This window comes from Globicephala melas, chromosome 9, assembly GCF_963455315.2.
Source record: "Globicephala melas chromosome 9, mGloMel1.2, whole genome shotgun sequence".
Taxonomy (NCBI): Eukaryota; Metazoa; Chordata; class Mammalia; order Artiodactyla; family Delphinidae; genus Globicephala; species Globicephala melas.
The window spans coordinates 13402546-13429889 of NC_083322.1; the positions used below are offsets into that span (position 1 = coordinate 13402546).

The following is a 27344-nucleotide window of genomic DNA, read 5'->3' on the forward strand; positions in this document are numbered from 1 at the left end:
TTACGGAGTGTCTGTGGTGGCTGCTGAATTAGAGTGGTGGTGGCCATAGCTGGAGCTGTGCCCCCGGGGGAGCAGTCTGACCTTTTCTCCCCAGCATCTTACTGTTTATCTTTAAAATGTGTCCAGTTATAGGGCTTCCCTGGTGGCGCAGTGGTTGAGAGCCCGCCTGCCGGTGGAGGGGACGCGGATTCGTGCCCCGGTCTGGGAGGATCCCACATGCTGCGGAGCGGCTGGGCCCGTGAGCCATGGCCACTGGGCCTGCGCGTCCGGGGCCTGTGCTCCGCACAGGAGAGGCCACAATAGTGAGAGGCCCGCGTACCGCAAAAAAAAAAAAAAAAAAAAGTGTCCAGTTATAAAAAAGCCTTTTAGGTATAAATGTGCAGGTGATGTGAAACGCTGGGTGAAAGTCCCAAAGTAATCTCCAAATGTTTATTTGGGCGGTTACTAGAATATCTTTTCTTTGAAGAGGAAACTTACAGGCATAGTTGGAGCAGATCTTGGATCATTTAGCCTAGCTTCTCAGGACAGCCTTTTTTTTTTTTTTAATTGGGGTATAGTTGTTTTACAATGTTGTGTTAGTTTCTACTGTACAGTGGAGTTCCCTGTGCTATACAGCAGGTTCTTATTCGTTATCTATTTTATACATATTAGTGTATACATGTCAATTCTAGTCTCCCAGTTCATCCCACCCCTCTCCTCCTGCTTTCCCCCCTTGGTGTCCATATGTTTGTTCTCTACATCTGTGTCTCTGTTTCTGCCTTGCAGACCAGTTCATCCATACCATTTTTCTAGATTCCACATATATGCGTTAATATACAATGTTTATTTTTCTCTTTCTAACTTACTTCACTCTGTATGACAGTCTCTAGGTCCATCCATGCCTCTACAAACGACCCAATTTCGTTCCTTTTTATGGCTGAGTAATATTTCATTGTATATATGCACCACATCTTCTTTATCCATTTGTCTGTCAGTGGACATTTAGGTTGCTTCCATGACCTGGCTATTATAAATAGAGCTGTAATGAACATTGGGATGCATGTGTCTTTTTGAATTATGGTTTTCTCTGGGTACATGCCCAGTAGTGGGATTGCTGGGTCGTATGGTAGTTCTATTTTTTTTTTTTTTTTTGCGGTACCCGGGCCTCTCACTGATGTGGCCTCTCCCGTTGCGGAGCACAGGCTCTGGACGCGCAGGCCTAGCAGCCATGGCTCACGGGCCTATCCGCTCTGTGGCACGTGGGATCTTCCTGGACCGGGACACGAACCCGTGTCCCCAGCATCGGCAGGCGCAGTCTTCAACCACTGCGCCAGCAGGAAAGCCCTATTTTTATTTTTTTAAGGAACCTCCATACTGTTCTCCATAGTGGCTGCGGGAATTTACATTCCTACCAACAGTGCAAGAGGGTTCCCTTTTCTCCACACCCTCTCTAGCATTTGTTGTTTGTAGATTTTCTGATGATCAGGCCAGCCTTTTCTGTACAAAATCCCAATATAGGATCGCTTGGCTTTGGCTGGAGCACTCCCAGTGATGCTTCTCCTTCAGCCTTAGAAGAGGCTGTGTCGTCTCATGGAACCACTAGCTCACCACCACCAACTAGCTATGATAAGCTTTGTATCAAAATGGAATTTAACCTTTTTTTTGATACTTAGTTTCCTTACCTACAGAGTTATGATGATACAGAATTATGATGATAATAGTTGTCTATAGGATTAAATAGGTTTAGGAGATAAAAGATAAATGCCATGAAAAACCAGTGATCATAACTCTTTATATTGAGCTGCATTTCCTTCTGTAACTGCCAGGTATTGTGTGGACCTTTGGAACAATACAGAATAAATTGGTTGCCTAATCTGAAACATAATTGAGAGATTTTCTTCACCACCAACCCCCCCCTTATATGTATAGTATAAGACCATGTGAATTGGAGCTATAGAACATAGACTCTTCTCTAATGTTTGCGGGTACCTCTTTTGATGTAGTGAAAGCTTGACAATAATGAGGGAGAAACATTTATTATGCCGTTTATCATCTAAATTTTCTCTAATATAGATATATTTATACAGCTATATTATATTTATAATGTAGTCAATTTATGAGAAACACTTGTATCTGAATTTAGGTATTTAGTCAAGACATTTATTCATTTTACATATTTGTGGAAGAAACCTAAAGTGTGTTGCCCTTAGCTTTTTGGCTGCCTTGCTGCCATGATCTCGGCATTTTAATTCCTGCCACTCAGTGGGAGGAGAGCAGAAGGCAGAACATTTGTGCCTCTCTTCAACTGATTATTGTCTCTGCCTCCGTGCTCTCCTTGCCTCGTGATGTCATGAAACCCAAGGATCAGATTAAGCAGGCAGTGCATGTGCCCCCAAAGCTTCTGTTCTGCAGGACACGTAACATCTTAATTCAGAATGCAAATGCCTAAGAGGAATCCCTTTGGGAAAGCAGGTAACTGATTTTTAGGAGTTCATCTGTTCTAGAAGAGGAAATATATTTGTGTGCTTGTTTTATTAGAATTATTCTTTGTGTTTTTTTTTCTTTTCTTTTCAGTCTCTTAGGCAGTTAGGGGATCAAATAGAATGGAAATTTGCACTGAATTGTACTGTCTTGGTGCATGAAGTATTTACAGTATAGTGTGCAGAAACAATTGTCATTTCCTGAAATGTTAGTGAAAGTGATTTAGACGGCTAGGCTAGGCAGGAGAATGAGATTTAATTTTTGTGTTTTGTTTGCCTCGCCTTGTTTGCTTTGGAATGCATTTCACTTTTTCCAGGCTGTGTTGTTATCCAGAGCTATAAAATAAAATGCTTTATTTTTAGGGCCTTTTCATCAGTGGTATCGTTGGGGATCGGCTTAATTTGCGATGGGTTCTGTCTTTTGGCATGTGCTCCTCTGCATTAGTGGTAAGTTGAAAGGTGTTATTCTTATTACTATTACTGTTGTCTCAGCCAGGTATTTTACCATCCAAGCAGTCCCCCACTTCTGTATATAGAGTAGAATAGAAAAATTAATCTTCAGTGTTCTAATCCCTTCTGTGCCTTTTCGCTTAGGTATGTCCTTAAAGTATGACTTCAGTCATGCCCCTTGCTTGATTCTCAGTCACCAGCAAAATCAAAGCATAACTTGCCTGGCATCCAGTGCCCCCGAGAACCTGGTCCCAGCCCGCCTCTACAGTCATGTCCTGTGCTTCACCTCTCTGCACTCCCACATCAAACTATCAATACCTTTTGTGGCCCTAACATATCCTGCTTCCTTCTACCTCACGGCTATCGTTCCTGCTGTTCTTCCTGCCTTGAATGCTCTCTGTTCAGCTCTTGATAGTATAACTCAGCGTCTCCTTCAAGTCATTGGCCAAATGACTCTTGTTTCATTATGGCTTACTTTACCAGCCCCACTCCCGGAAGTCATCCTTCCCTGTCCTGAGCTCCCGTGCCTGGATTTCTTTGAAGGCACTTCTCTTGTCTGCTGCTCAGCCTGCTTGTTTCTGTGTCGGTCTTGCTTTCCCTAGGAGCCTGCAGTGGGGTGATTAAGACCACAGACTTCCCCAGACCTGCACCGCCTGGGTTTCAGTCCTTCCCCGGGAGTGTCCAGCTACGGTTTCTGTGTGCTTTAGCCTCCCCTTTTGAATACCTCCACCTGGGGTTGCAGTGAGGGTTCTGTGTGTTACTATGTGTGGGGCATTTGGAACAGTGGCTGGTGTATTGAGTGCTATAGAGGGCAAGATCCATATTTGATTCATCTTTATTTGCTTACAAGCATCTGGTGATAAATTTTTGTTGATTGAATGAAAGCATGGAGTTTAGTTAGACTCTATTATTGTTTTTCAATGTCTGCCATTTGTGTATGGGGAAAAACTTCTTTTTCTATTTCAGAGATTGAAGCACTTTATTTATTCACAAGCTGCTCACCCACACATATATACATACTATTTTTAAACCTGTATACATACTTTCTTGTTTGTTTGTTTTTTTACGTTTTTTGAAAAATTGAAGTATGTACATAAACTCAATAAACTCACCCTTTTTAGTGTATACTCCTGAATTTTGACAAGTGAGTATAGTTGTGTAACTGCCACCCTTCCTTCTGCCCCCAGCCTCTGGCAGGCACTGACTGTTTTTCTGTCGTTATAGCTTTGCTCATTCCAGAATGTCATATAACTGGAGTCATACAGTATTAGACATACCAGTTTGAAACCCATGCCAAGTATTCCCGAAGGAGACTGACTACAAATAAAATGCCCACGCCGAGCAGAATGCCTGGAAAAAAGCAGTCCTTTGATGAATGCCACCAAATGATTGAGCCAATCACAAGTTACGCCAATGCACTTATTAGGCACGGTGTTAATAATAGCTGGCGCTTTCTGGTCCGCGTGATGTGCCTGGGCTGTTCTAACGATATTTAAACATGTGAAGTCAGGTAGTCCCCAGAGCTGTCTTCCATAAACAAGAGGAAAGGGAAATAATGTAAAAAGAGGTCCAACAATCGGGACTTAACCTTTTAGAGTTGAAGATGCAAGTTGGAAGGATGGTCCTCGCTGTGTTTTACGCTCTTTGCCATCTCTGCCTCTCTGGTGGGGGTGGTTTGGTGGTGGTCTCACTCAGCACTGCTCTGGGCGGGAGCATCTGAAGAGTTGGCCACACGTCTCTCAGGCCCCAGACATTGACTGTATCTTTCATATAGAGTCTTTAGTCGGGGTGTCCACAAGGATGTTACATGTGTCTTTTTCTTTCTTCTTCTCTAAGGTGTTTGTCTTTGGCACTCTCACAGAATGGCTGCATTTCTACAACAAGGGGCTATACTGTAGCCTGTGGATCGTGAATGGCCTGCTGCAGTCCACTGGTTGGCCCTGCGTCGTTGCTGTTATGGGCAACTGGTTTGGGAAAGCTGGGTATGCCACTTCCTCCTCCTTTCATTTCTCTACTTAAGTAGTTTTAATATGGGATTGTTCAAGACTTGTCAGAGTCAATGCACTTGATCCCTTCGACACCACCCACGTCTTCCCTCTATTTTAGAAAGTTTAGAGCAGCCGGGAGAGGAGGTTTCATGTCAAAGTACATTGGAAATAATGTGGACCCTAGATATGGTCTAGCCTGTGGGACTCATTCACAGCAGTCTCCTGGCCATGGTCAGATATTGAGTGTGGCTAAGGCCATACGTCTCAAATTTTTTTTTTTTTAAATCTTCCCTTTAGAGAACATAAATAACACACCATAATAACAAATCTCACATGCCATCTCATCATGTGTCTTCCTGTGGGTTTTGCTTTCCCTTTTTTTGAGACTCAGTGATCTAGTTTAACCTTCTTAAAGATAAGGAAACTGAGGCCAGAAGTTATCCATAGGGCTTGCCCTAAGGTCACAGAGCAAAGGCTTCAAGAAGATGCAGATGGGGCTTCCCTGGTGGCGCAGTGGTTAAGAATCCACCTGCCAGTGCAGGTGACGCAGGTTCAAGCCCTGGTCCAGGAAGATCCCACATGCCGTGGAGCAACTAAGCCTGTGCGCCACAACTACTGAGCCTGCGAGTCACAACTGCTGAAGCACGCGCACTCTAGAGCCCATGCTCCACAACAAGAGAAGCCACCGCAACGAGAAGCCTGCGTGCTACATCAAAGAGTAGTCCCCCCCCCAAAAAAAAAAAAAAAATAGTCCCCGCTCGCCACAACAAAAGAAAGCCTGCACGCAGCAATGAAGGCCCAACGCAGCCAAAAATAAATAAATAAATAACAAAAAATAAAGTTCCCTTTTTAAAAAAAAAAAAAAGGAAAATGCAGATGAAGAATGCCAAACTTTGGGGCTTAGTTAAGTTGGCCATTTTTTCCATAAACCTTTAAGTACTTATCAGTTGTATGTGAGTTTGTGTGTGTGTGGCGGGGGCCATGGCTTGAGGATGGGCACCTACTGCCACTCAAGAAGAACCATACTTAATTTACAGGATAGGAAATAAATTGAGCTACCCAAAGACCTGGCTTTGTTGTTTATTGTTGTTTGTGGCACTCTGCCTTTGTTGTTTATCACTGTTTATGACACTCTGCCTTTAGGAATACTGTTAATTTGGATTTCTATCATTTGTCCTGGATAAATATTTATGTGTTGTGAGATGCACATTTATTTCATCGATGGCTCTATGTTTTTTGTTTGTTTACTCTTTTACGTAGGGACCAGTGTGCACAGCAGGCATTATCCACCCGCCGCGGTGATCAGTGCATGCTTTGACCAACTCCTCTCGGTTTTCCAGCTTCCCCAGTCTCATAGTAGGAGTAGAGGTGCTTGCTGGCTAATGATCTCTGTATTGTTGTGAAAGTTCACCTGTAAAATGCCTTGTGGTTAGAATCAGCACCGCTTAATGAGAATGCTCTGATTATGTTCAGTGTGCTAGTGATTTCCAGTTCTTTCCAACTCTAGTGTCACTGGTTTAACAGAATTGATTTTCGGAGGTACTCATTCCCCTGGGATACTTTAGTTTTCTTTTGGAGTAGGAGATGCTGTCTGCTTGTGTGTTATTTATTTTTATTAAGATTTTTAACATAACTTCTTTCCAAGCGTGATTTTTGAAAATTATACAAAGGTTACTTGATTATTGTAACCAAACTAGATAATATAAATGAACATAGAGAAGTAAAGGTAAAACCACCTGAAATCCTGTCACTTCAAGGATAATCACTTTGACTTGTATAATTTTGAGATAATCCTTATCTGAACTTTTATAAATTGGGTGACACTTGGTGGTAGGTGGCAGTGACTGGGTAGGCTGACCTTGATTATTTCTCTGGCTCAGTCACAAATTCAAGAAAGCCATTACAGTTTACTTTCGAAAGTAAGACAGCTTGTTTTTAAGCAAATAACACTAGTAATTGAAATCAATGATGCATTGCCTGACACACAGTGACTCTTCCTGTGAAATGTAACAATAAACCATGAAGTACCAATAAAACTATGATAACTTAAAGTCACAATTGTTTTCAGCCAGTTTCTTCTGAAATCATGTCTTTGGTCAGCCAGTGTTATTCAGACCCTCTAGGACGCTCTTGGTAGGTTTGTGATCCACTGAGGACGTTGCCTTGGAAAGCTATTACCTTGGCTGAATCGTGTCCCTCCTCCCGTTGTTGGGGTCATAGTTTTTTAAAACACATTGAGGCAGGTAGTACTAGTAGGTACACCCTTGCAGGCCCAAACTGTCAACTCTGTCACTGCACTCATTCCTTTGAGGAGCACAGCGCTTTCCAGATGAGAGCCCTGAGCCTGGGCTGGGACTTGCTGGAGATCACCCAGCTGGAAGTGGCAGAGCTGGGACTTCTGAAAAGACTTTTTCACTGTTAAATGTTGTCTGCCTGTTCATTTCTAAGATTCCTTCTGTCTCAGTGAGGTTATAAAAACGTTGAAAGAGCTGAAGAACCTAGACCTAACACCGTGTGTTATTGATATGTATTAAGTAGAATAAAATACAAATTTTTTTTGTTGTTGTTGTTTGTTTGTTTGTTTTGCGGTACACGGGCCTCTCACTGTTGTGGCCTCTCCCGTTGCGGAGCAGAGGCTCTGGACACGCAGGCTTAGTGACCATGGCTCACGGGCCCAGCCGCTCCGCGGCATGTGGGATCTTCTCGGACCGGGGCACGAACTCGTGTCCCCTGCATCGGCAGGCGGACTCTCAACCACCGCGCCACCAGGGAAGCCCACAAATTTATTTTTTAATATTAGTTTTAAAAATGTAACACATACATTTTTAAAAAAATAAATTTATTTATTTATTTATTGATTTATTTTTTGGCTGTGTTGGGTCTTTGTTGCTGCGCGCGGGCTTTCTCTAGTTGTGGCGAGCGGGGGGCTACTCTTCGTTGTGGTGCGCTGGCTTCTCATTGCGGTGGCTTCTCGTTGCGGAGCACGGGCTCAAGGTGTGCGGGCTTCAGTAGTTGTGGCACATGGGCTCAACAGTTGTGGCTTGCGGGCTCTAGAGCGCAGGCTCAGTAGTTGTGGTGCATAGGCTTAGTTGCTCTGTGACATGTGGGATCTTCCCGGACCAGGTCTCAAACCCGTGTCCCCTGCATTGGCAGGTGGGTTCTTAACCACTACACTACCAGGGAAGTCCTAATACACAAATTTAAACGTTAAAAAAATTAATTTTTCTTAACTGCTTTTTTTTTTTTTGTCTTTTTCTTTTTTCAGCAGCCCTACTGCCATTGCCTATGTCCAGAGCTAGTTGTTTTTCTCCAGGACTGTTGTAATAGCTAGTTTCCCTTCCATAGACTCTTCATCCACATATCCATTTTTTTTTTTGATGGCCTTATTGAGGTATACAATATGCTGCACATGTTCAAAGGGTACAGTTGGATGAGTTTTGGCATGCATGCACCTGTAGAAGTATCATCACAATTAAGATCATGACATATCGATCACTCCCAAAGTTTCCTCATGCCCCTTGGTAATTCCTCCCTCCCACTGCCGTCTCCAGTCAACCACTGATTTGCTTTCTGTCACTTTAATCTGAATTTTCTAAAATTTTATATAAATGGAATCACGCAGTGTGTCTTCTTGACTGTGTTCTTCCACTCGGCACAGTAACGTTGAGGTTAATTCATGTCTGCATTCCTTTTTATAGCTGAGGAGTCATCCATTATATCACAATTTATCTGTTCACCTATTGGTGAACATTCAGGCTTTTAGTTTTCGGCTTTTACTAGTAAAGCTACTGTGAATATTTGTTGATGAATCCTTGTATGGACATATGCTTTCACTTCCCTTGGATACATACCTTGGAGTAGGATGGCTGGATCATATGATAGGGGTGTGTTTATCTTTTTAAGAAACTGGCAATTTCTTCTAAAGTGGTTGAACCATTTTACATTCCCACCAGCAGAGTATAAGGATTCTAGGTGCTATACATCCTTGTCAACACTTGGTATGCTCAGTGTGTTTTGATTTTAGCTATTCTAGTTGGTGTGTAGTGATACCTCCTTGTGGTTTTAATTTGCATTTCCCTAATGTCTGATGATGTTGAGCATCTTTTCATGTGCTTATTTGCATCTTATTTATTTTTAATTTTTTTAATTTTTTGGCTGTGTTGGGTCTTCGTTGCGCGCAGGCTTTCTCTAGTTGCAGTGAGCGGGGGCTATTCTTGGTTGCGGTTCATGGACTTCTCATTGCAGTGGCTTCTCTTGTTGCGGAGCATGGACTTTACGCGCGTGGGCATCACTTGTTGCAGCACACAGGCTCAGTAGTTGCGGCACACGGGCGCTAGGGCGCACGGGCTCAGTAGTTGTGGCTTGCGGGCTCTAGAGCACAGGCAGTTGTGGCACACGGGCTTAGTTGCTCCGTGGCATGTGGGATCTTCCTGGACCAGGGATTGAACCCGTATCCCCTGCATTGGCAGGCGGATTCTTTTTTTTTTTAATATAAATTTATTTATTTATTTAATTTATTTTATGGCTGCATTGGGTCTTTGTTGCTGCACTCAGGCTTTTTCTAGTTGTGGTGAGCGGGACTACTCTTCGTTGCAGTGCACGGGCTTCTAATTGCGGTGGCTTCTCTTGTAGCGGAGCATGGGCTCTAGGCACGCAGGCTTCAGTAGTTGTGGCACGTGGGCTCAGTAGTTGTGGCTTGTGGGCTCTAGAGCGCTGGCTCAGTAGTTGTGGCGCACGGGCTTAGTTGCTCCATGGCATGTAGGATCTTCCCGGACCAGGGCTCAAACCGTGTCCCCTGCATTGGCAGGCGGATTCTTAACCACTGCGCCACCAGGGAATTCCGCATCTTATTTTTTGTGTGTGTGAAGTATTTATTAAAATCTTTTGCCCCTTTTTCAGAAACTTTGTATTTGAGATTATTGTAGATTTATACTCTTTAACATTTTATTGCATTGTCTATTTTTCACCTTATTGAGTTTTGAGAGTTCTTTATATTCCAGTGACAAGTCTTCTGTCAGATAAATGATATCCAAATAGTTTCTCCCAATTTGTGGCTTGTCTTTTTAAATTCTCTTAATGGTGTTTTTCAGTGAGCCCCAAATTGAACTTATAATAAAATCTTAGAGTTAGAAGAGACCTACCTGATGTTTTGCCATTTGGGTGTACTTTAAAAAAACGTTAAAGTAGAATATTGATTCTTTGTAATGCGAACCTGCACTATTTTGGCCATTTTGTATTTGAACTGCACATAAAATCCCTTCTGATTCTATTGTCTTCTGTTTTGCACTGTTCCCATCATAGACGAGGAGTTGTTTTTGGTCTCTGGAGTGCCTGTGCCTCAGTGGGCAATATTTTGGGAGCATGTCTAGCTTCTTCCGTTCTGCAGTATGGTTATGAGGTAGGTGTTTCTTTCTAGCTTTTTCTTGAGTATATAAATATATTTTCTATTTTAGGAAATAATCCTGTGACCATTTAAAATGACCTAGAGCTATGTCTGGGTGGGGCAAGGTTTGTATTAAGAGTGGACAAACTCTTGGTAAATTCAAACATGTTAAAAAATTAGTCATGGAAAACCAACCAAATCTAAAGACATATCGGTTGGGGAAAAGTATTTGCAACTCATGTTACAGATAAAGAGCTAATTGCCTTAATATATAATGAATGCCCACAAATTGATAAGAAAAAGACCAACACACAGAAAGAAAGGTAAAGGATTTGACTCTGTAGTTCATGAAAAGGAAATAGAAAGGGCTTGTAAACATACGGCAGGGTATTCCACTTCACTCAGAATTTATTCCTTCATTCAGTAAATATTTTTAAGCTCCTCTAAGTGCCCCAAGGCAGTAAAGAATAGAGCCCTGACCAAGAGACAAAAATCTCTACCCTTATGGAGTTTAGGTGTAGTCGGCAGAGAAATGCAAATTAAAACTACACTGTAAAAAAAAAAGAAAAGAAACGACACTGTATACTTATTATATTGGTAAAAACCCCAAAGCTTGGTAACATGTTTATGAGGATGTGACAAAACAGGCATTGCAGATGGGAGAGTAAATAACCCCTCTTGGGGTCAGTATGGTCTATCAAAATTATAATGGCTCTCACCAAGCAGTTCCACATCTGTGAATTAATCCCATTGGTGAATATACTTCAGCATGTACAGAGAGATACATCTACAAGGTTATTTACTTCAACATTATTTGTAATAGCAAAAGATTGGTAACATGTCAACCAAAAGGGAAATAGTTACACTAAGGAACTCCTATTCAGTGGAATGCTGTGCAGCTGTGAAATAGAATTATGCAGCCCTAATGTCCTGACAGGGAAACAGCTCAATGGTGTGTTAAGTGAAGAAAGCAAGGGTGCATAACCGTGTGTGTTGAATGCTGCCATTTGTGTGAAATGGAGGAAGAATTAAAGAGTATCTATTGTATTGGCTTGTATGTTTCCAAAACAATCTCTGCAAAGTAAAAATGAAATAACAGTGCTTATATGTGGAAAAATGAGAATTGAATGGCTGGGAGAAGGGATGGGAGGGAGGGTTTAACTATACATCTTCTACTTTTTGTTACTTGAATCATTGTCAACCTATTGCCTGTTCAAAACCCTAATAATTAAAAGTAAATTGCTCTTTTGAAAAGTAAATTGCTCTTTTGAAAAGCAGCAGATACATTTTTAAGCTGCTCACCAAGTGTTTGGTCCCTGAAGAATTCTGGTCTAGTTAGGGCCAGTGGGAAGTCCTTCCTGTGTTCACATTCACCTTTTCCCAGGTTTCTTAGCTTCACACCTGGATTGTACTAATTGGCTCAGATGGGAATTTCAGTTCGCCCTACGTGCTGCTCCCAGATTTGACTTCTGGCAAAACTAATTTTGTCACCTGTCTCTCTGCATCAGGCTCCACTCTTAAATAAAATAATATTCAGCGATGCAGCCTGGCTCTTGAGTCTTTCATCTGGATAGCACCTTTCCAAGTCAGTGTTCTTCCCTGTTACCCCCAGCAGAAGCCCTCAGCTCCCACCATGCAGAAGGCTTTCCATCTCCCTCCCACCTGGTGCCTTTGCCTCAGCCGTGCCAGGAAAGGTGGTCAGTTGCTATGATTTTCAGCTGCTCCCTAAAGCATTGTCTCCCTCCTTCAACCTCTTTAGCTGTTTCCTTCTTCTGAATTCAGTTCCTCTGTTTGTTTCCTATTAGGACTGGGCCTTCTCATTTATCAGCTACATGCTGCCTTATACTATTATTTTGTGTACTGTTTAATCCTCTCAACTGGAAAATATCTTTGAGGGCAGATACTGTCTTTTGTAGGAGGCCGAGTAGTGTAAGGATTATTACTTTTGGAGCTAGTTCTGATTTCATGATCGTAATAGTACCACTCAGTGTCCCGTGGACCTCAATTATCCTCTCTGAGTCCCATAGAGTCACTGGGAAAAACTTGTGAGAAAACACAAGTAAAACACTTAGCTCAGTGCCTGGCACAGGCTAGGCGCTCAGCGCTCATTTCCTTTCCAGTCGCCCTGTCCTCCCCCCGTGTGCCTCTAATGAATGTGCTTTTAATGAGCATCTCAGATGCGTCAGGAACACCTTTCCCTTCCCCCTCCAGTATGCCTTTCTGGTGACGGCGGCTGTGCAGTTTGCTGGTGGGATCATCATCTTCTTTGGACTCTTGGTATCACCTGAAGAAATTGGTGAGAAGCTGCTCTTCTACTCAGAACGTCTTACTATTATAGGCAAAGAGAAACCTGTGGCCAGAACAGCCTATCTCTTTCTTCCTAGGAGAACTGTGAGCTCCTTTCAGTGAATGCAAGGAGCAGTATTGCTGTTTGTATCCTGTTGACGCTGCGGCCTCTCCTGGCACAGCTGCAAATGTTTGAGGCAGTGAGGCTCACCTTTTTATAGATTCAGGGAAAACTCATCATTTGCAAATGGGTTTTATAATGGAGATGCTGGCTAGAAATTAGCATGGATGTATTTCAAATTTCACTTCTTGAGACAGATTTCTTTTCCTTCATAAAAATAATTTAGTGTGATACTTATCTGTGGTTAAATACAGAATGTGTACAAGTGAAACCACAGAAGCAGATAGATGTATGATTCTTCTATCTTTTGAGTATACTAAAGAGACATGTCAGTTTAAGAGCACGTAATTAATGGTGTTTTTGGTATTATGTAAGAGAGATACTGTGATGTAGCTGAAAAAGCTTTGCTTTGAAGCCAGGTCAAGGAGAATTAGAGGCCTGGTTTGTGGCTCATTAGCTGTGTGACCTTAATTGACCTTGGACTCTGAACCTTAGTAGCTTCTTCTGTAAAATGGAAATAAAGATAACATGGACCCCGTAAGTAATGATGCATGCAAAGCACTTAGCCCAGTGCTGGGCACCTGGAGGGCCCTCTGTAAACATGGATGTCACTCTTGTTGTAGGTCTCCCAGGTATTGAGGCCGAAGAAAATTTTGAAGACGACTCACACAGGCCATTGATTAGTGGTGCTGAAAATGAAGATGAAGCTGAGCCTAATTATTCAATCCAAGAAGACAAGACTATTACCCAAGTCAAGGCGATAAGCTTTTACCAGGCTTGTTGCCTTCCCGGAGTTATAGCGGTAAAGCCTGTTCAAATCTCCTTACCACAGCCAGTGAGATGTTATAGCCGGGATAGTAACTCTGCCTGGGATAAAGCATCTTGAAGTATTTCGCTTCTCTCTGAGACTTTATTTTAGGAATATATGTTCAGAGGAATAGTGAATATTGGCCCTCAGCTTGTTTCTGTATTGGCACCACTTGAAGTTTTATCTGAAATCTAATGCAGGGTTTGGCAAAACCTTTTCTGTACAGAGCCAGTTAGTAAATGTTTTCAGCTTTGGGGGCACCATACAGTCTCTGCCACAATCGCTCAACTCAGTAGAGGAAAGGAGTCCATGGACGATACGGAACAAATGGGCCTGGCCGTATTTGGCCCGTGAGCTGGAATTTGCTGACCGTGGTCTAGCCTTCGAGTAAGAAGGCAAAATTGATATTTTAAAATATATACCTTTTGGCCTGTTGAAGTCTTATAGAATTATAAATAGCCCAAGAGAGGTTTGAGTGGTTCGTTAGGTCTGTTTGATTTGCCTATATCCTTACTATTCTAGGGGAAAAAAAGTTTTCCCTTCTGTTAAAGGTCCAGAGCAGAATACTCCACAGCATTTCCTGGTAATGCATTCCAGTGTTTCCGCAACCTTTACAGTTAGGTTTTTTCCTAATGTCTGAACTGAAGCCCTTCTGCTGCAGTTTTTCTGTCTTGGTGTTTCGGGCGCTCTAGCATAGGAGTGGAAGTTAAGAGGCCTAGGTTCTGTTGCCAGCTTACCCATTAACTAGGCCTGGGGTAAGTCACTCAGCCCGTCCTCGTGTCTCAGTTCCCCTTCCTATGGACAGAAAGCCTACCAGTCCTCCCTGGAGTCTGTAACACTGGGTTATTGTATTGTGAATAAGCACCTTTTTTATTTTATTGTGTAATGGTGCTTTATGAACGTAACCCGTCAGTAAATTCAGAGTCTGCAGGTTGTCCTATTTCATACTTTCCAGTTCCCTTCTACCTGCCCCCAAGCTAAGAGAACTGACATTTACAAACAAGATAGTTTAAGCGTGAGTTAAAATTTAAGTGTAAGTTCCCACAAGTCTTCAACCAAAAGATGATGTGTAATACAAGGGAAATGCAAGTTCCTTTGGGCCTGTTCTTATGCTAATGATCAGTATTTTTTAAAGTAGTTATTAAAATGTTCTGCTGGTAATAGGTTAATTTCTGAGACAGAACTTAGATTTGTTGTGACTAAACGTGGCCCTCTTTTGCTATTGCTTTGTGTTTCACAAGCTATTGTTCCCTGCCACGGGCAGGGTGTAAAGGAAATCCAGTTAACTTAATTCCTTTGTCTTTGTGGCAGGCTGTCTGGACAAAATGCACTCATGATTGGGATTTGGCTCTCTAGGGGGTGGCTGCTGCCCTGCCTGGGAAGCTGCTTTAAAACAAGTGATACCTAGGGAATAACTGGCAGCTCCAGGGAAAAGAATATACTAGCCAGACACCCTTTGAAGTCAGTCTCTCTGTTCCTCCCCCTTTTTCCTTTGATGCTAAATGTCAGGATTTCCTGGTAATAATGTGTTGAATATAGGATTCTCAGCCCCGCTGCCATCTTAAGGCAGCTGTAACTTTCATTCCTCAACCTAGAGCCACAAGACCCATGACGATCCTGTTCTTTCACTTTTGACTCAAAGCTTGTGGAAACTACAGCGTGAAAGTAGTTTTCATGTTGATGCTTTTCTTAAGACCTTGGAACCGTAGTCCAGTCCCATTGCTTTGCATTGTCCATAATGTTAACTTCACAGGAAGTAGAGCCAAAAATAAAGGCTGTGATGTTACTGGAATCGTTTGCATATGGTTAGTGCTAGTCAGTGGCATGAATACCTTTTATCTTTATCCATATAAAGAAATATGAGTATGTGCCCTGCCTTGCAGGTTCGAAACACTGGTTTGCTTCTACCAGAGAACTGAAAGAAGAAAGTGGGGGGACAATTAAGGAGTAGTCCTATGTGTTTTTTATCCCAAGGCCTACTGTACTGCCTTTCTAGACGCCAAGGGGGAATGAAGAGAAGAGGGAGACTGGGTAAAGTCAGGCAAATAGGAATTTGTAGAAACATTTAATTTGAAAATCAGGTACTATTCGCCCCGAACTCCTCTGTTTTGTTTTGTTGTTTAATTACATTTACATGGTAGTTATGTTGTGCTGTTTGTTCCTTACTGGTAGTTGGATGTTTTTCCCTATAGTATTCACTGGCCTATGCCTGCTTGAAGTTAGTGAATTACTCCTTCTTCTTCTGGTTGCCCTTTTATCTGAGTAATAACTTCGGATGGAAGGAGGCTGAAGCCGACAAGCTGTCCATTTGGTACGATGTTGGAGGAATTATAGGTAAGGCCAGTGATACATCTTTTTCTGTAATGAGAATGAGTCACTAGTCATATTTTACTGGGTTATGAAATCTGGCATCATTTAAAGTTTTATTACTTATTCCACAGCTATTTTTCCTAAACTGTCCTACGAGTAAATAGCCAAACTCTTAAAAAAAAAAAGTCCTCAGAAAAGAAGCCCTGGCCTGTGGCAGCCCTGCGATTTACAGGGCTCTTTTTCCCAGTCCTTTGTTGATGGATCAGTTCTTTTGTCTTGGGAAGTGCAGGGATGTCTCTCTCTGATCCCTTTAAGTGTAACCCTTTTGTACACTTTCAGCGATAGCTTAGCTGTAAAGCAAATTGTATGTCAGAGATTCAAGTTAGGATGTGAATGTGTTCATTTTATATACCACACCGCAGCCAAAGAAGGGAAACATACTAGCTTAGTGTATTGATTGTCAGATCATAAAGGTAGGAATAATAGCAGGGATTAATTTTTTTGTTTTGCAGTTGCTTCATTGTACACAGTAGATTTTTTTGTTTGTTTGTTTTTTTGCGGTACGCGGGCCTCTTACGGTTGTGGCCTCTCCCGTTGCGGAGCACAGGCTCCGGATGCACAGGCTCAGCGGCCATGGCTCACAGGCCCAGCCGCTCCGCGGCATGTGGGATCCTCCCAGATCAGGGCACGAACCCGTGTCGCCTAGCATTGGCAGGCGGACTCTCAACCACTGCGCCACCAGGGAAGCCCCACAGCAGATTTTAACAGTGACCTTTTGTTCTAACTGGAAGTGTAAACAAGGAAGTAGGAAACTTTCAAGTCAGACAGATGTACAGGTTGCATGTTAGTGGGTACTGCTTACATGGCTATGGCAGAACCTTAATATCCTTTTTGTAATGTTTACATTTAGAAGTGTGGAAAGACTAAACTGCCCTGAGCGCGTGAAAGCACAGTGTATCCTTAGGTGATATACTGTTGCTGTATTTGAACTTGTGTGCCCTTATTCTTAGATCCAGAGCCAAGGTGAGGTTGCTGCCTTTAGACCTGCACGTACTTCTGATGAGGGTGTACCAGGTGTCCCATTGCCCCTAGACTCCAAGTAGGAATGCATCTAAATGTGACTGCGTTGCTTCAAGGATCCACATCACTTCTTATAAACGTCTTGACCTATTAGTTATTACCAAACCATGATTGCTGCACTTAATTTTAGTGAATATTTATGTTCACTACTACTAATAGCCGATGAAGCACAGTCCTTAATTAATTATCTTTTAAAATAAAAAGCAGGAAAAGCCTTCACAGCTGGTTGGAGGAGCAAAAACAGCAAGGAACAGTGGGGTAGTTTTGATGATTTTCCCTTATTTGTGGTGTCCCGTCCCCATCAGCCATCATGGCAGTTAATAGTCAGGTAACCTTTCTGAAAGGAAATTACAGAGGAAATGTTTTAGGAGAGCCAACTCTCTTTTTGGATGGACCAGTGTTAGGATCCTGATCGCAGGTGGAGGGTATGTGGTAAGCAAGAGTCAGGTAACTGAGCTAAATTAGACATTTTGATTGGGTTGCACTCTTTGTGCTTGAAGGTGGAACTCTGCAAGGCTTCATCTCTGATGTGCTACAGAAGAGAGCCCCGGTGTTAGCTCTCAGTCTGCTTCTGGCCGTCGGCTCCCTCGTTGGATATAGTCGTGAGTATTCCCTTGCAATTAAACTGTTTTCCTCATCTCTTAGGACTAAGGCATTTATTTGCCTTGAGTCAGTGATCAACCCTGGGGGGAGAGTTGAGACCAGCCACAAAGGCATAATATGGGACCTTTGTATTGTCCTGTAAATGCCGCTAAAAGTATCATGTAGTTTTATTTGTGTTGGGGAGGAAACTGGCATCTCTTCTGCTTTGTTGGTTTGTTTAAAAGCTTGCTTGGGAGTGTATATGCTTTGTTCAAGGGTAGGCTCCAGAGTGGCAGCATTAGAGCCAATAAAACAATAAAAGGGACAAGATTTCAAAAGAGGAAAGATGGTAATTAGGTTTGGTATATGTCCCTTAAGATGCTGCTGAGATAGAAGCAGAGTTTTCCTGTAAGCTTTTAGAAGTCACATTAGCTTGAGCACCAGCAAGAAGCAGACATTACAAATAAAAGCTGGGGGAGGTGGTGATGGAGCTGTATGCGCTTGTTGTCCCTGGGAGCGATCTGTGAGGTCACGGAGATCCAGGCGCAGATCTGTGTGTACTGTTGGGTGGAGGCACACGTAATGCGCTCCTCAGATCGTTGTTCTGTGTCTGTGTCTCTCCTCACAGGTTCTCCAAATGATAAGTCCATCAATGCGCTTCTGATGGCTGTCACAGGTATGGCATAGGCTCCATTTCACTGTACTGTTCCTCTGTAAGGAAAAAGGAAAAAAGGAAACTGATTTCTCCTTCAATTTGAGTAATGCTAAAACCACAATTACAGAGGACTCAGAAGGTAAAAAGGAAAGATGCCTCCTTCAGATCCTACTTCTCTGCTCTCATGTGACCTACTCGGTCCTGTCGTGACAGAGGCAGTCCCTTTTGACAGAGGTTTCCTAAGATTTTTGATTGCTGCCCCGCCCGCTCATGTTACTTGCGGAAGTGGCTTAGGAAGATGCCGCATTGGAAACCAATTCACCAGCTTTCAAAAGGTCCAGTATAGCTAGTTTTTCCTCCTGTGTTGTAATTGGTCAGAATGTCTTAAGTTGAGCCCCAGGTGAAACAATTCAGTGCAATTAGCGACTGTGTTATAGAAGAATTCTTACTTTTCAACTTGAGATCATAGGATAGTGGGAGCCGCTCCTGCTCTATGAGGCACGTGGGACTGATGCAGCCTCATGGACAGAGTCACATGGGCCAACTCCCGCTCAGTCCTTGGACAGCCTCAGCGCGAGCAGTGGCCGATGGAACCCCCTACACCGCTGAAATCGCTTTTTCTCCTGTCTCTCTTTTTTTTCAATATGTTTGGTTGAATTTGGGCAGTCAGATGCTCTGCGCTGCACCTCTACCATAAGAGAATTTGACAAGCTAGTGCAGTTAGTTGTCAATGCATGCGCACTTCACAGGATTGGAAAGCTGTGTGTTCACTCTATTTTCTAGAGAAAAGTGGATGCTAACTAGTTTGAAGATGTTACTATCTGGGGGAGTTTCCATTTTTATTGGTTATTTTTTTCCCCTCTTTTTGTTTCTCTCCAACATACTGATTGGAGTATCGGGATTAAGAGTTTGCTTTATTCAGTAGATTCCTAGCGTTGTTACAGATAGTGTCTTAATAAGAACCTGTTCTGTTTATGACTTCAGGATTTTTTATTGGTGGACCTTCTAATATGATTAGCTCTGCTATTTCTGCGGACCTGGGTCATCAGGAGTTGATCCAAGGCAGCACTGAGGCTTTGGCAACCGTCACAGGAATAGTTGATGGAACCGGGAGCATTGGAGCTGCGGTAGGCCAGGTGAGAGAGCAGGGGAGGGCTTGACATGGAGTGCTCAGCAGTTCTTCAGCGGTGGAAGAGTTTACCCCCACCCTCTGGGCCACAGTAGGGTGGCACTCTTGTGCTGTAGTGCACTGTACTGAAAGCCTTGTGTTTTTAGTCTTTGAGGTCCAGCTGATGTGACCTAATGTGGAAGGTTGCTCTACATTTATCAGTTCCTTCTTTCCACTTTTACCTCCAGAGTCTTCCTGTCTGAAAAGAAGCTAACACCTCATAAGACAGATTCTCCAGTCCCAGCCCGCCACCCCTTTCTTCCAGCCTGAACTTGGCAGTCCAAGGAGGCCATGAGACACATGCTTCTCATTACCCCACACCTGACATGCAGGCCCTACCTCTGTCCCCCTACCAGACACACACACGTACACACATTCTTCCCATGGATCCCTGCCAGAAATGGCCATGGACTCTGCAGCTGCCCTGAGTCGCTTACTCTGCTTCCTACAACTGTGTCTCAAAAGGCGGTTCGTAAATGTCTTATGCCAGAATCATCTGGGGGTTCATTAAGTACTGAACACTAAGCTTACTGTAGACTTGCTGAGTGAGAGCCTGGGGATCTGTATTTCAGCAAGCCTTCCTGGCGATTCTTACGCACTCTGAAGTTTGAGATCTGCTGGGCTAAGATTGGCCTACTCTAGGTAATCAGAACTATTCAAATCGATGTTTTTTGCTGACATTCAGCTTCAGAAAGGCATCCCTTCTCTGGGGCAGTCATGAGTCATGCCTCGCCTAGGGCATGCTACTCTAGGTCATTGCAGAATGTGGGTTTTGCAAAATGTGGATTTGAGAATCAACTGCATGGATAAAATGGTTGAAACCGTGGAGGTGATGTGATGTTTAATGGGGAAAGAAAATATAGGCAAACCCTCAGAGGATGCCCAATGGTCACAGAAACAGGAAGCCAGAATTTGAGGAGGTGTGTTACTCAGATCATAGAGGTAGAGAGGTCAGGAGAAAGAGAATGGAAGGAAAAAGGCTTGTAGTTTTGACATTGAGGTCATTAAATGGCCTTGAAGATTGCTGCTTAATGGGGGTGGATCAGTGGTATCCGATTGCTAGTGGTTAATGCAAGAGCAAATACTGAGGAAGATACACCATCTTAGTGCTGGTCTCCACCCAGCCATATATTACACATTTATTTATTAATGTCGTGTCTCCCACTGTAAGGTGAGCTTCACGAGGGCAGCATTTTATTTGTTTTGTGTTCTACTATAGCCCTGGTACCAGGAACGGTACCAGGAACGGTGCCTGGCACACAGTAGACATTCAGATATTTGTGGAATGATTGTAGAATGAGTGATTTATAGGATCAGTGTGTTAGCATATTTGATTCTGAGACTAAAGGAAAAACAAACTTAGCAAAGGTAGGAGAAATTTGTCCTGGAGTAGGAACTAAAAAAATGCTATTGGCCACCTGTTCAGATGTCTTCATATAAGGGGTATTGGGCATCCTTTTCTGAAATTACTGTATTTTAAGTTTTCCTTCCCAACTAATGTTTTCTTCATTAATCAAATGGGTAGATTGTAATTAGCATTTCAAGGAGTTTCTTTGCATTTAGAATACCTGCCAGTGTTACGATCCCTATCTGTGAACATGGGTCAGCATTAGGTTGACTTTCATGGTTTGGGAAGCAGGACCAGGACTAAAGCATAGCTAGCTTTACTCATTCCCCCGCCATGTTGATTTTTGAATGATTTTCTGTTGCTTGATGTATGAAATCCCAAACTCCATGACTTAATAGGGACTCAATAAAGCCCTTAGAAGGAAACATAGGGACGACGCCTCATGACAGATATATATCAGTGGTCAGTAAGCACCTGAAAAGATTCTCAGCATCCTTAGGGAGATGCAAAGCAAAAACATGAGCTACCACTTGACACCTAATGGATGTAGTTAAAACAAAACAGAGTAACAGGTGTTGGTGAGGATGTGGAGAAATTCACATACAGTGCTGGTGGGAATGTAAAATCGTGCAGCTACTGTAGAAAACACTATGGTGGTTCCTCAAAAAGTTAAACATAGAATTACCATATGACCCAGCAATTCCACTCCTAGGTATGTTGTACCCCAAAGAATTGAAAATGGATTCAGATATTTGTTTGCCGATGTTCACCACAGCGTTATTCATAGTAGCCAAAAGGTGGAAACAACTCAAGTGTCCGTTGATAGATGAATGGATAAACAAAATGTGGTATATCTATGCAATGGGATATTATTTAGCCATAAAAAGGAATGGAGTTCTGATACATGCTACAACATGAATGAACCTTAACAACATTATGCTACGTGAAATAAGCCAGACACAAAAATATTGTGTGATTCTACTTAACATGAAATATCTTGAATGGTAAATTCATAGAGACAGAAAGCAGATTAGAGTTTATCAGGGGCTGAGGAGAGGGGCCATGGAGAGTTCTTGCAGAGAGTTAACGGGTGCAGAGTTTCCGTTAGGGGTGATGAAAAATTTTGAAAATAGGTAGTGGTGATGGTTGTGCAACATCATGAATGTATTTGATGCTGCTGAGTTGTACACTGAAAGATGGTTAAAATGGCAAGCTTTATGTTACATGTATTTTTTTTTAAAAGAGCATGGATTAAAAACTATTGGATACCTTTTATTAATTGAAAATAAAAGAATGTGCTGTAGAGTGTCAAAGTCATACAGTAATCCTATGAGCAAATAGTGTAATTGAAAAATGAGTGGTATACTTAAAAGACAAACTTAAAAAAAAAATTTATTTATTTATTTATTTATTTGGCTGCATCGGGTCTTAGTTGCAGCATGCAAACTCTTAGTTGTGGCATGTGGAATCTAGTTCCCTGACCAGGGATCGAACCCAGGCCCCCTACATTGGGTGCGTGGAGTCTTAGCCACTGGACCACCAGGGAAGTTGCGGAGACGAACTATTTTTAAAAGCATCAATTATAGTACCATTCACTGGAAGAAGGACTGATTAAATGGAAGTGACTTGAGGCTGTTCATCATCCTCTCTTAATTTTTTTTTTATAAATTTAGTTATTTTATTTTATTTATTTTTGGCTGCGTTGGGTCTTCATTGCTGCACATGGGCTTCCTCTAGTTGTGGCGAGTGGGGGCTACTCTTCGTTGCAGTGCATGGGCTTCTCACTGAGGTGGCTTCTCTTGTTGTGGAGCACGGGGTCTAGGTGCGCGGGCTCAGTAGTTGTGGCTCACGGGCTCTAGAGCGCAGGCTCAGTAGTTGTGGCATATGGGCTTAGTTGCTCCGCAGCAGGTGGGATCTTCCCGGACCAGGGCTCAAACCCGTGTCCCTTGCATTGGCAGGTGGTTTCTTAACCACTGCGCCACCAGGGAAGTCCCCATCATCCTCTCTTAATAGAAAAGTGAAAAAAAATACACCTCCTGGACTTGTGCCTTCTGTTACACAGATTTTGGACTGTGCCAGCTTACCAAATGAAGGGTGTCAATAAAGCTTAAATAGGAGCATGTATATGCAAGAGCTCTGCAAACTGCAAAACATTATACAAATCCTAACTCCTTTTTATTTTCTAGAAGAGATATGTTTAATCTACTTTTTTAAAAAAAATTATTTTATTATTCATTATTTTTGGCTGCATTGGGTCTTCGTTGCTGCACGTGGGCTTTCCCTAGTTGTGGTGAGCAGGGGCTACTCTTTGTTGCAGTAGTACTCTTTGAAGCACGGGCTTCTCATCGCAGTGGCTTCTCCTGTTGTGGAGCATGGGCTCCAGGCGCATGGGCTTCAGTAGTTGTGGCTCGTGGGCTCCAGAGCACAGACTCAGTAGTTGTGGCGCACGGGCCTAGTTGCTCTGCGGCATGTGGGATCTTCCCGGACCAGGGCTCGAACCCGCGTCCCCTGCATTGGCAGGCGGATTCTTAACCACTGCGCCACCAGGGAAGCCCTAATCTACTTTTTAACTACTTCAGTTTATTATTTTATAAAGGATTATATTGTGATTTCTTTTTCTCCCTTTTAGTATTTAGTGTCTTTGATCCAGGACAACCTAGGATGGATGTGGGTTTTCTACTTTTTCATTCTTATGGTAAGTGTGTGCCCTTTTTGTTTTTTTTAAACTAGTAGTTTTTAAATTAAATTAGTTCAAAGCATTTACTTATATCACTTTTTTTACATGCAAAGTAGTTTTTTTTGTTGTTGAGGAATAATTGACTTAAAATAAATTGCATATATTTAACAAGTAAAATTTCGTACAGTTTAACATATGTGCATGCATGTCTGTGAACCCATCATCCCGATCAGGACAGTAAATGTATCCATCACTCCCAAAAGTTTCTTCATGGCCCCTGTGTAATCCTTGTCTCTTGCCTCTCCACCATCCCACCTCTCTCCAGGTAACTACTGGTGCACTTTCTGTTGCTATAGATTAACTTGCGTTTTCTTGAGTTTTATATACATGGAATCATACACTATGTATTTTTGTCTGCTTCTTTCCATCAGCATAATTATTTTGAGATTCATCCATGTTGTTGCATGTATCAATAGTTCATTTCTTTTTATGGTTAAATCACTTCTTAAACCAACAAAATTGCTGACCGCTTTTAAAGATTCCTTTGTGAAAAGTAACATTTTATTATTCTGAAAGACACATTCATTTTTCAAGGAAGGAAAGGGCTGTTAGTTTGCCCTTGACCTGAGTCTAATGAGTATTGTCATTTATAATTCCAGAAAAAATGAAGAGAGGCTTATACCCCCAACCATTAATCAGGGTACTCTTCCAGAGTACTCTCTGTCTGCTAAATATAATTTGGGAACTCTGAAGGAAATGTGTATGCCAAGCCACATAGGGTTAAAAAAGAAGCATTGCTGTAATTAACACTGTGGTGTGCAAGTTCTAAAATGAACCTCGAGTCTCTTGAGAAAATATCTGTTGTGCCTTCGACATTCTTGGCTGGAACTCTGTACTTTCTGGGAAACAGCCAACACAGAATAAGGCCTTGTGCTTTTAAAACATTGCTCTCTTTTGAATAAGCATGTGACATACTCTTATCACATATTGAGATGGTGCTCAAGACAGGTATACTTGAGAGTCTGGTGATGGCTTCGTCCACCAGGGGATGCATTCAGTATCCTGTCCCTAAATCTAGGGCATCCTAATTGGAGGCAGCCTCCATTGCCCAAGTCTAGATGCTGTCCTCCAGCCTATCCAAGGAGCCTTTGGGATAGCTCAGCACCTGGAATCCCCTGGAGCTGCCTTAAGGCTTATGTACTCTGCTATGACAAAGGATGCTTTCTTCTGCCTGAGTGCCCTCCAGCTTCTACAGACTGGGCCGTATAACTCGGTCATCTACTTCTGAGTAGAGGGAAGTATCTCCTGATGAACCTGTTGGTGTGATCATACTAGAAATGTAATAGAAAGAAAACTGAATCTGTTAGAAGAAACACTGTTTAAATCTGAGCTCCAGTATCAATTTTCTGCCCTACCTATGAGTTATTTAATCTGTGTACCTTAGTTCTTTTTTTGGAGACTGTAATGTAACATTAAGTATTTTGTAATATTAACTGTAATTTTCAAAATCATTTTCTAATTCATTAAAGATTGAGTTGTCCTTGTACGAAGTCAAAAAGAATGTAATTGTCCAAATTCATTATTATGTTCAAAACATGATGCTCTAACAGAATTAATTAACTTGTCACTGCATGTTCAATGCTTTTTTCTCTTCACAGACAAGTTGCACAATTCTATTTATTTCACCATTAATAGTGAGGGAAATATGCTATCTTATGCAAAGACGAGAAGCTCGCATATTGAGTGGGTGACTGGTGCCCACAAAAGAACAAGAATAATAGGAGACACATCAGGACTATTTCTTTTCATTCACCTTATTTTGGGGTTGTCTTAAGAGCTCCAGCATAACCTCAGATCGTCAAGCCTCTTTCAACAGTGTCAGCCGCCGGAGATGCTGACCAGAGTGAAGGCTGGGCTGTTTTTCTACACTACAGGAATCATTGTTAATGATTTTTATCGCTGTTGTTTCATGAATGTACTGAATGGCCTATGAATCTGCCAGTGTCTTTTTTGGCCTGTGGAGGTTTATCCCTTTAACCGTAAATGCTGTATTGGACTTGGACCCAAGTTCTCCAGTCTGGAAAGCCGAGTGACCACAAGGCAGTCAGGCATGGTTTGTATCAGTGACGTGCTCCACGAATAGAAAGGATCATTGCATTTTGCTTTGGTCATGAGTTTGCAGAGCGTGCCTCGTCTCTGAAGCATCAAATCTGGATAAAGCACTCTAGCTGGGTCCAGCGTAAGCCTGCTTGGACAGAGAATCCCTTTGTTAACGATGGTGGGAAAAATCACACTACATGCTGATTGGCTCAGTCACTCTGTATCTGCTCTAAAGTCGTTCAGCTCCAGAAGCAGAAATATCTTCAAGTGATTGTCAACTTGTTCTCCTCCGTCTTCATTCAGAATTCCCTTTGGCTCCTGGAAGTCTTTAGTCTTCCTTTCAAGGACCATAAGGTACCTCGATTGTGAACATGCCAGTGTGTAATTTACAACTGAAGTACTCAACCCCAGATTGGTTCTCTGGGAACTTTAGGATCCACTAGGAAGCTAATCTGCTTAGCACTATTTTCAGAGGATTGATCTCTGTCGCAGCTGGGTTCCTTGCATTACCTCAGCAGAAGACTAGAATTAGAGAAAAAAGAAAGACCTTTTGGCCCTGTAAGTGTTAAGTATGTGACCTTGAATCACATTAATGGATTACTAGGGCCTGAGGTGTATCTAGGTATCTATTCTTTAGAAGTTTGTAGAATATATGTCTTCAAGGCTGTGAATTCTATACTAATTATGAATATTTTAAGGTCATACTGTATATATATTTTAAATTATGGAAGTTAACAGGTGAAAACTGTACAATTTTGAGGGAGGGCTGCCTAATTTGCATTGGGTTAGGGAATATTTTTCAACCTCTTGCTTTATACTCTCAAATGCGGTGCGTTTATGAACTTGTTAATGTTATTTAATCAAGCAGATTTCCAATCAGTTAATTGCTCATTACTGACAAAAAGGGAAAATATGAAACACAGAAAGGGAAAATAAACTGACTTTTGTAATAAATATCTGTCCACCTGGTTATTTTATATATACCGTGAGCTCCGCGCTGTAGAATGTGACTCATGCCTTGCAATTTCCTGCTACTGAGTGTTCCCTGGTGATATTCACTGACCCTACGGTGTTGCCAGATTGTACAGGTCTATTTCTACTACATTCTGTGAAAGCCTTCCCTTCCCCTTTGTGTAAGACTGTGCTGAGTTTGGATGAGCTGCCTAGTTGTAATTTAAGAATCGTCTCTAGATGAACCCCGTTTTGATGATTTAGCCCGTGTCTGACATTTGGCTGAGCGTTTCCTCTCCCCCTACGTAATCAGTGTGGTCACATCTTCGTATCCTGACACCAACCATTGTTTTCTTTCTCAAGTTTAAAATTAGCTGGACAGGTGTTCCTCTGACCTCTCTGTAGCCCCCAAGTTGTACCTGAAATGAAGTTATAAATAAAACAACTGCTCAGCACTGAATGAAATTATATCTTGCACTATGGATATATTTCCTATTGTTCTCTTTCTTACGTGTTAGCTTTAAAGAACTCCTAAGAGTTAACTTTCTTATTTTTTTTTCCCTTGAAGAAAAGGCCATAGTGAAGGCCAGTTTGGAAAAGCATTCTTCTCCGACATCTCGATCCTCCGATACTCACTAGGTTGAAATACAGCACTCTGGCCTGCCTTTTCTTGTCATATGGTGTTTTCTTTTCTCCTTCCATATAGTTTCAAAGGGAGAAAGGCCCCTCTCCACTCCTGCTTATTCTAGTCTTTGCCGCTTCCTGGAGGGCTGGTGTCCCAGTCAACATTCACACAAGAAATGTCTGAGGGCCCCCGTGTGCGTCGTGAAGTTCAGCAAGATGGAGGGTACAGGATGCTCTTGTCCACCACTCCTTCCCTTTCCTTTACAACATCAGAAGTCCTCCCTCCTCCCACATAGGTAACTGATAAAGCCTTTTCTTATCCCTACTAGTTCTTCTGACTTACGTCCTATTTTC

General features: G+C 42.3%; 1 protein-coding gene across 1 annotated transcript in view; it reads left to right on the forward strand.

The window, feature by feature from the left end:
* The window catches only part of SLC37A3 (solute carrier family 37 member 3), a 44756-nt gene extending 18378 nt beyond the window's left edge, over positions 1-26378 (forward strand). The window contains exons 5-15 of the mRNA XM_030853992.2: positions 2823-2906; positions 4746-4891; positions 10199-10295; positions 12492-12576; positions 13311-13489; positions 15688-15829; positions 17386-17487; positions 18096-18143; positions 19107-19258; positions 23268-23333; positions 24974-26378. Coding sequence (XP_030709852.1) covers positions 2823-2906; positions 4746-4891; positions 10199-10295; positions 12492-12576; positions 13311-13489; positions 15688-15829; positions 17386-17487; positions 18096-18143; positions 19107-19258; positions 23268-23333; positions 24974-25066 — 1194 coding nt within the window. The 3' untranslated portion in view covers positions 25067-26378. The remainder of the gene's footprint in view (positions 1-2822; positions 2907-4745; positions 4892-10198; positions 10296-12491; positions 12577-13310; positions 13490-15687; positions 15830-17385; positions 17488-18095; positions 18144-19106; positions 19259-23267; positions 23334-24973) is intronic.
* The last annotated feature ends 966 nt before the right edge of the window (positions 26379-27344 follow it).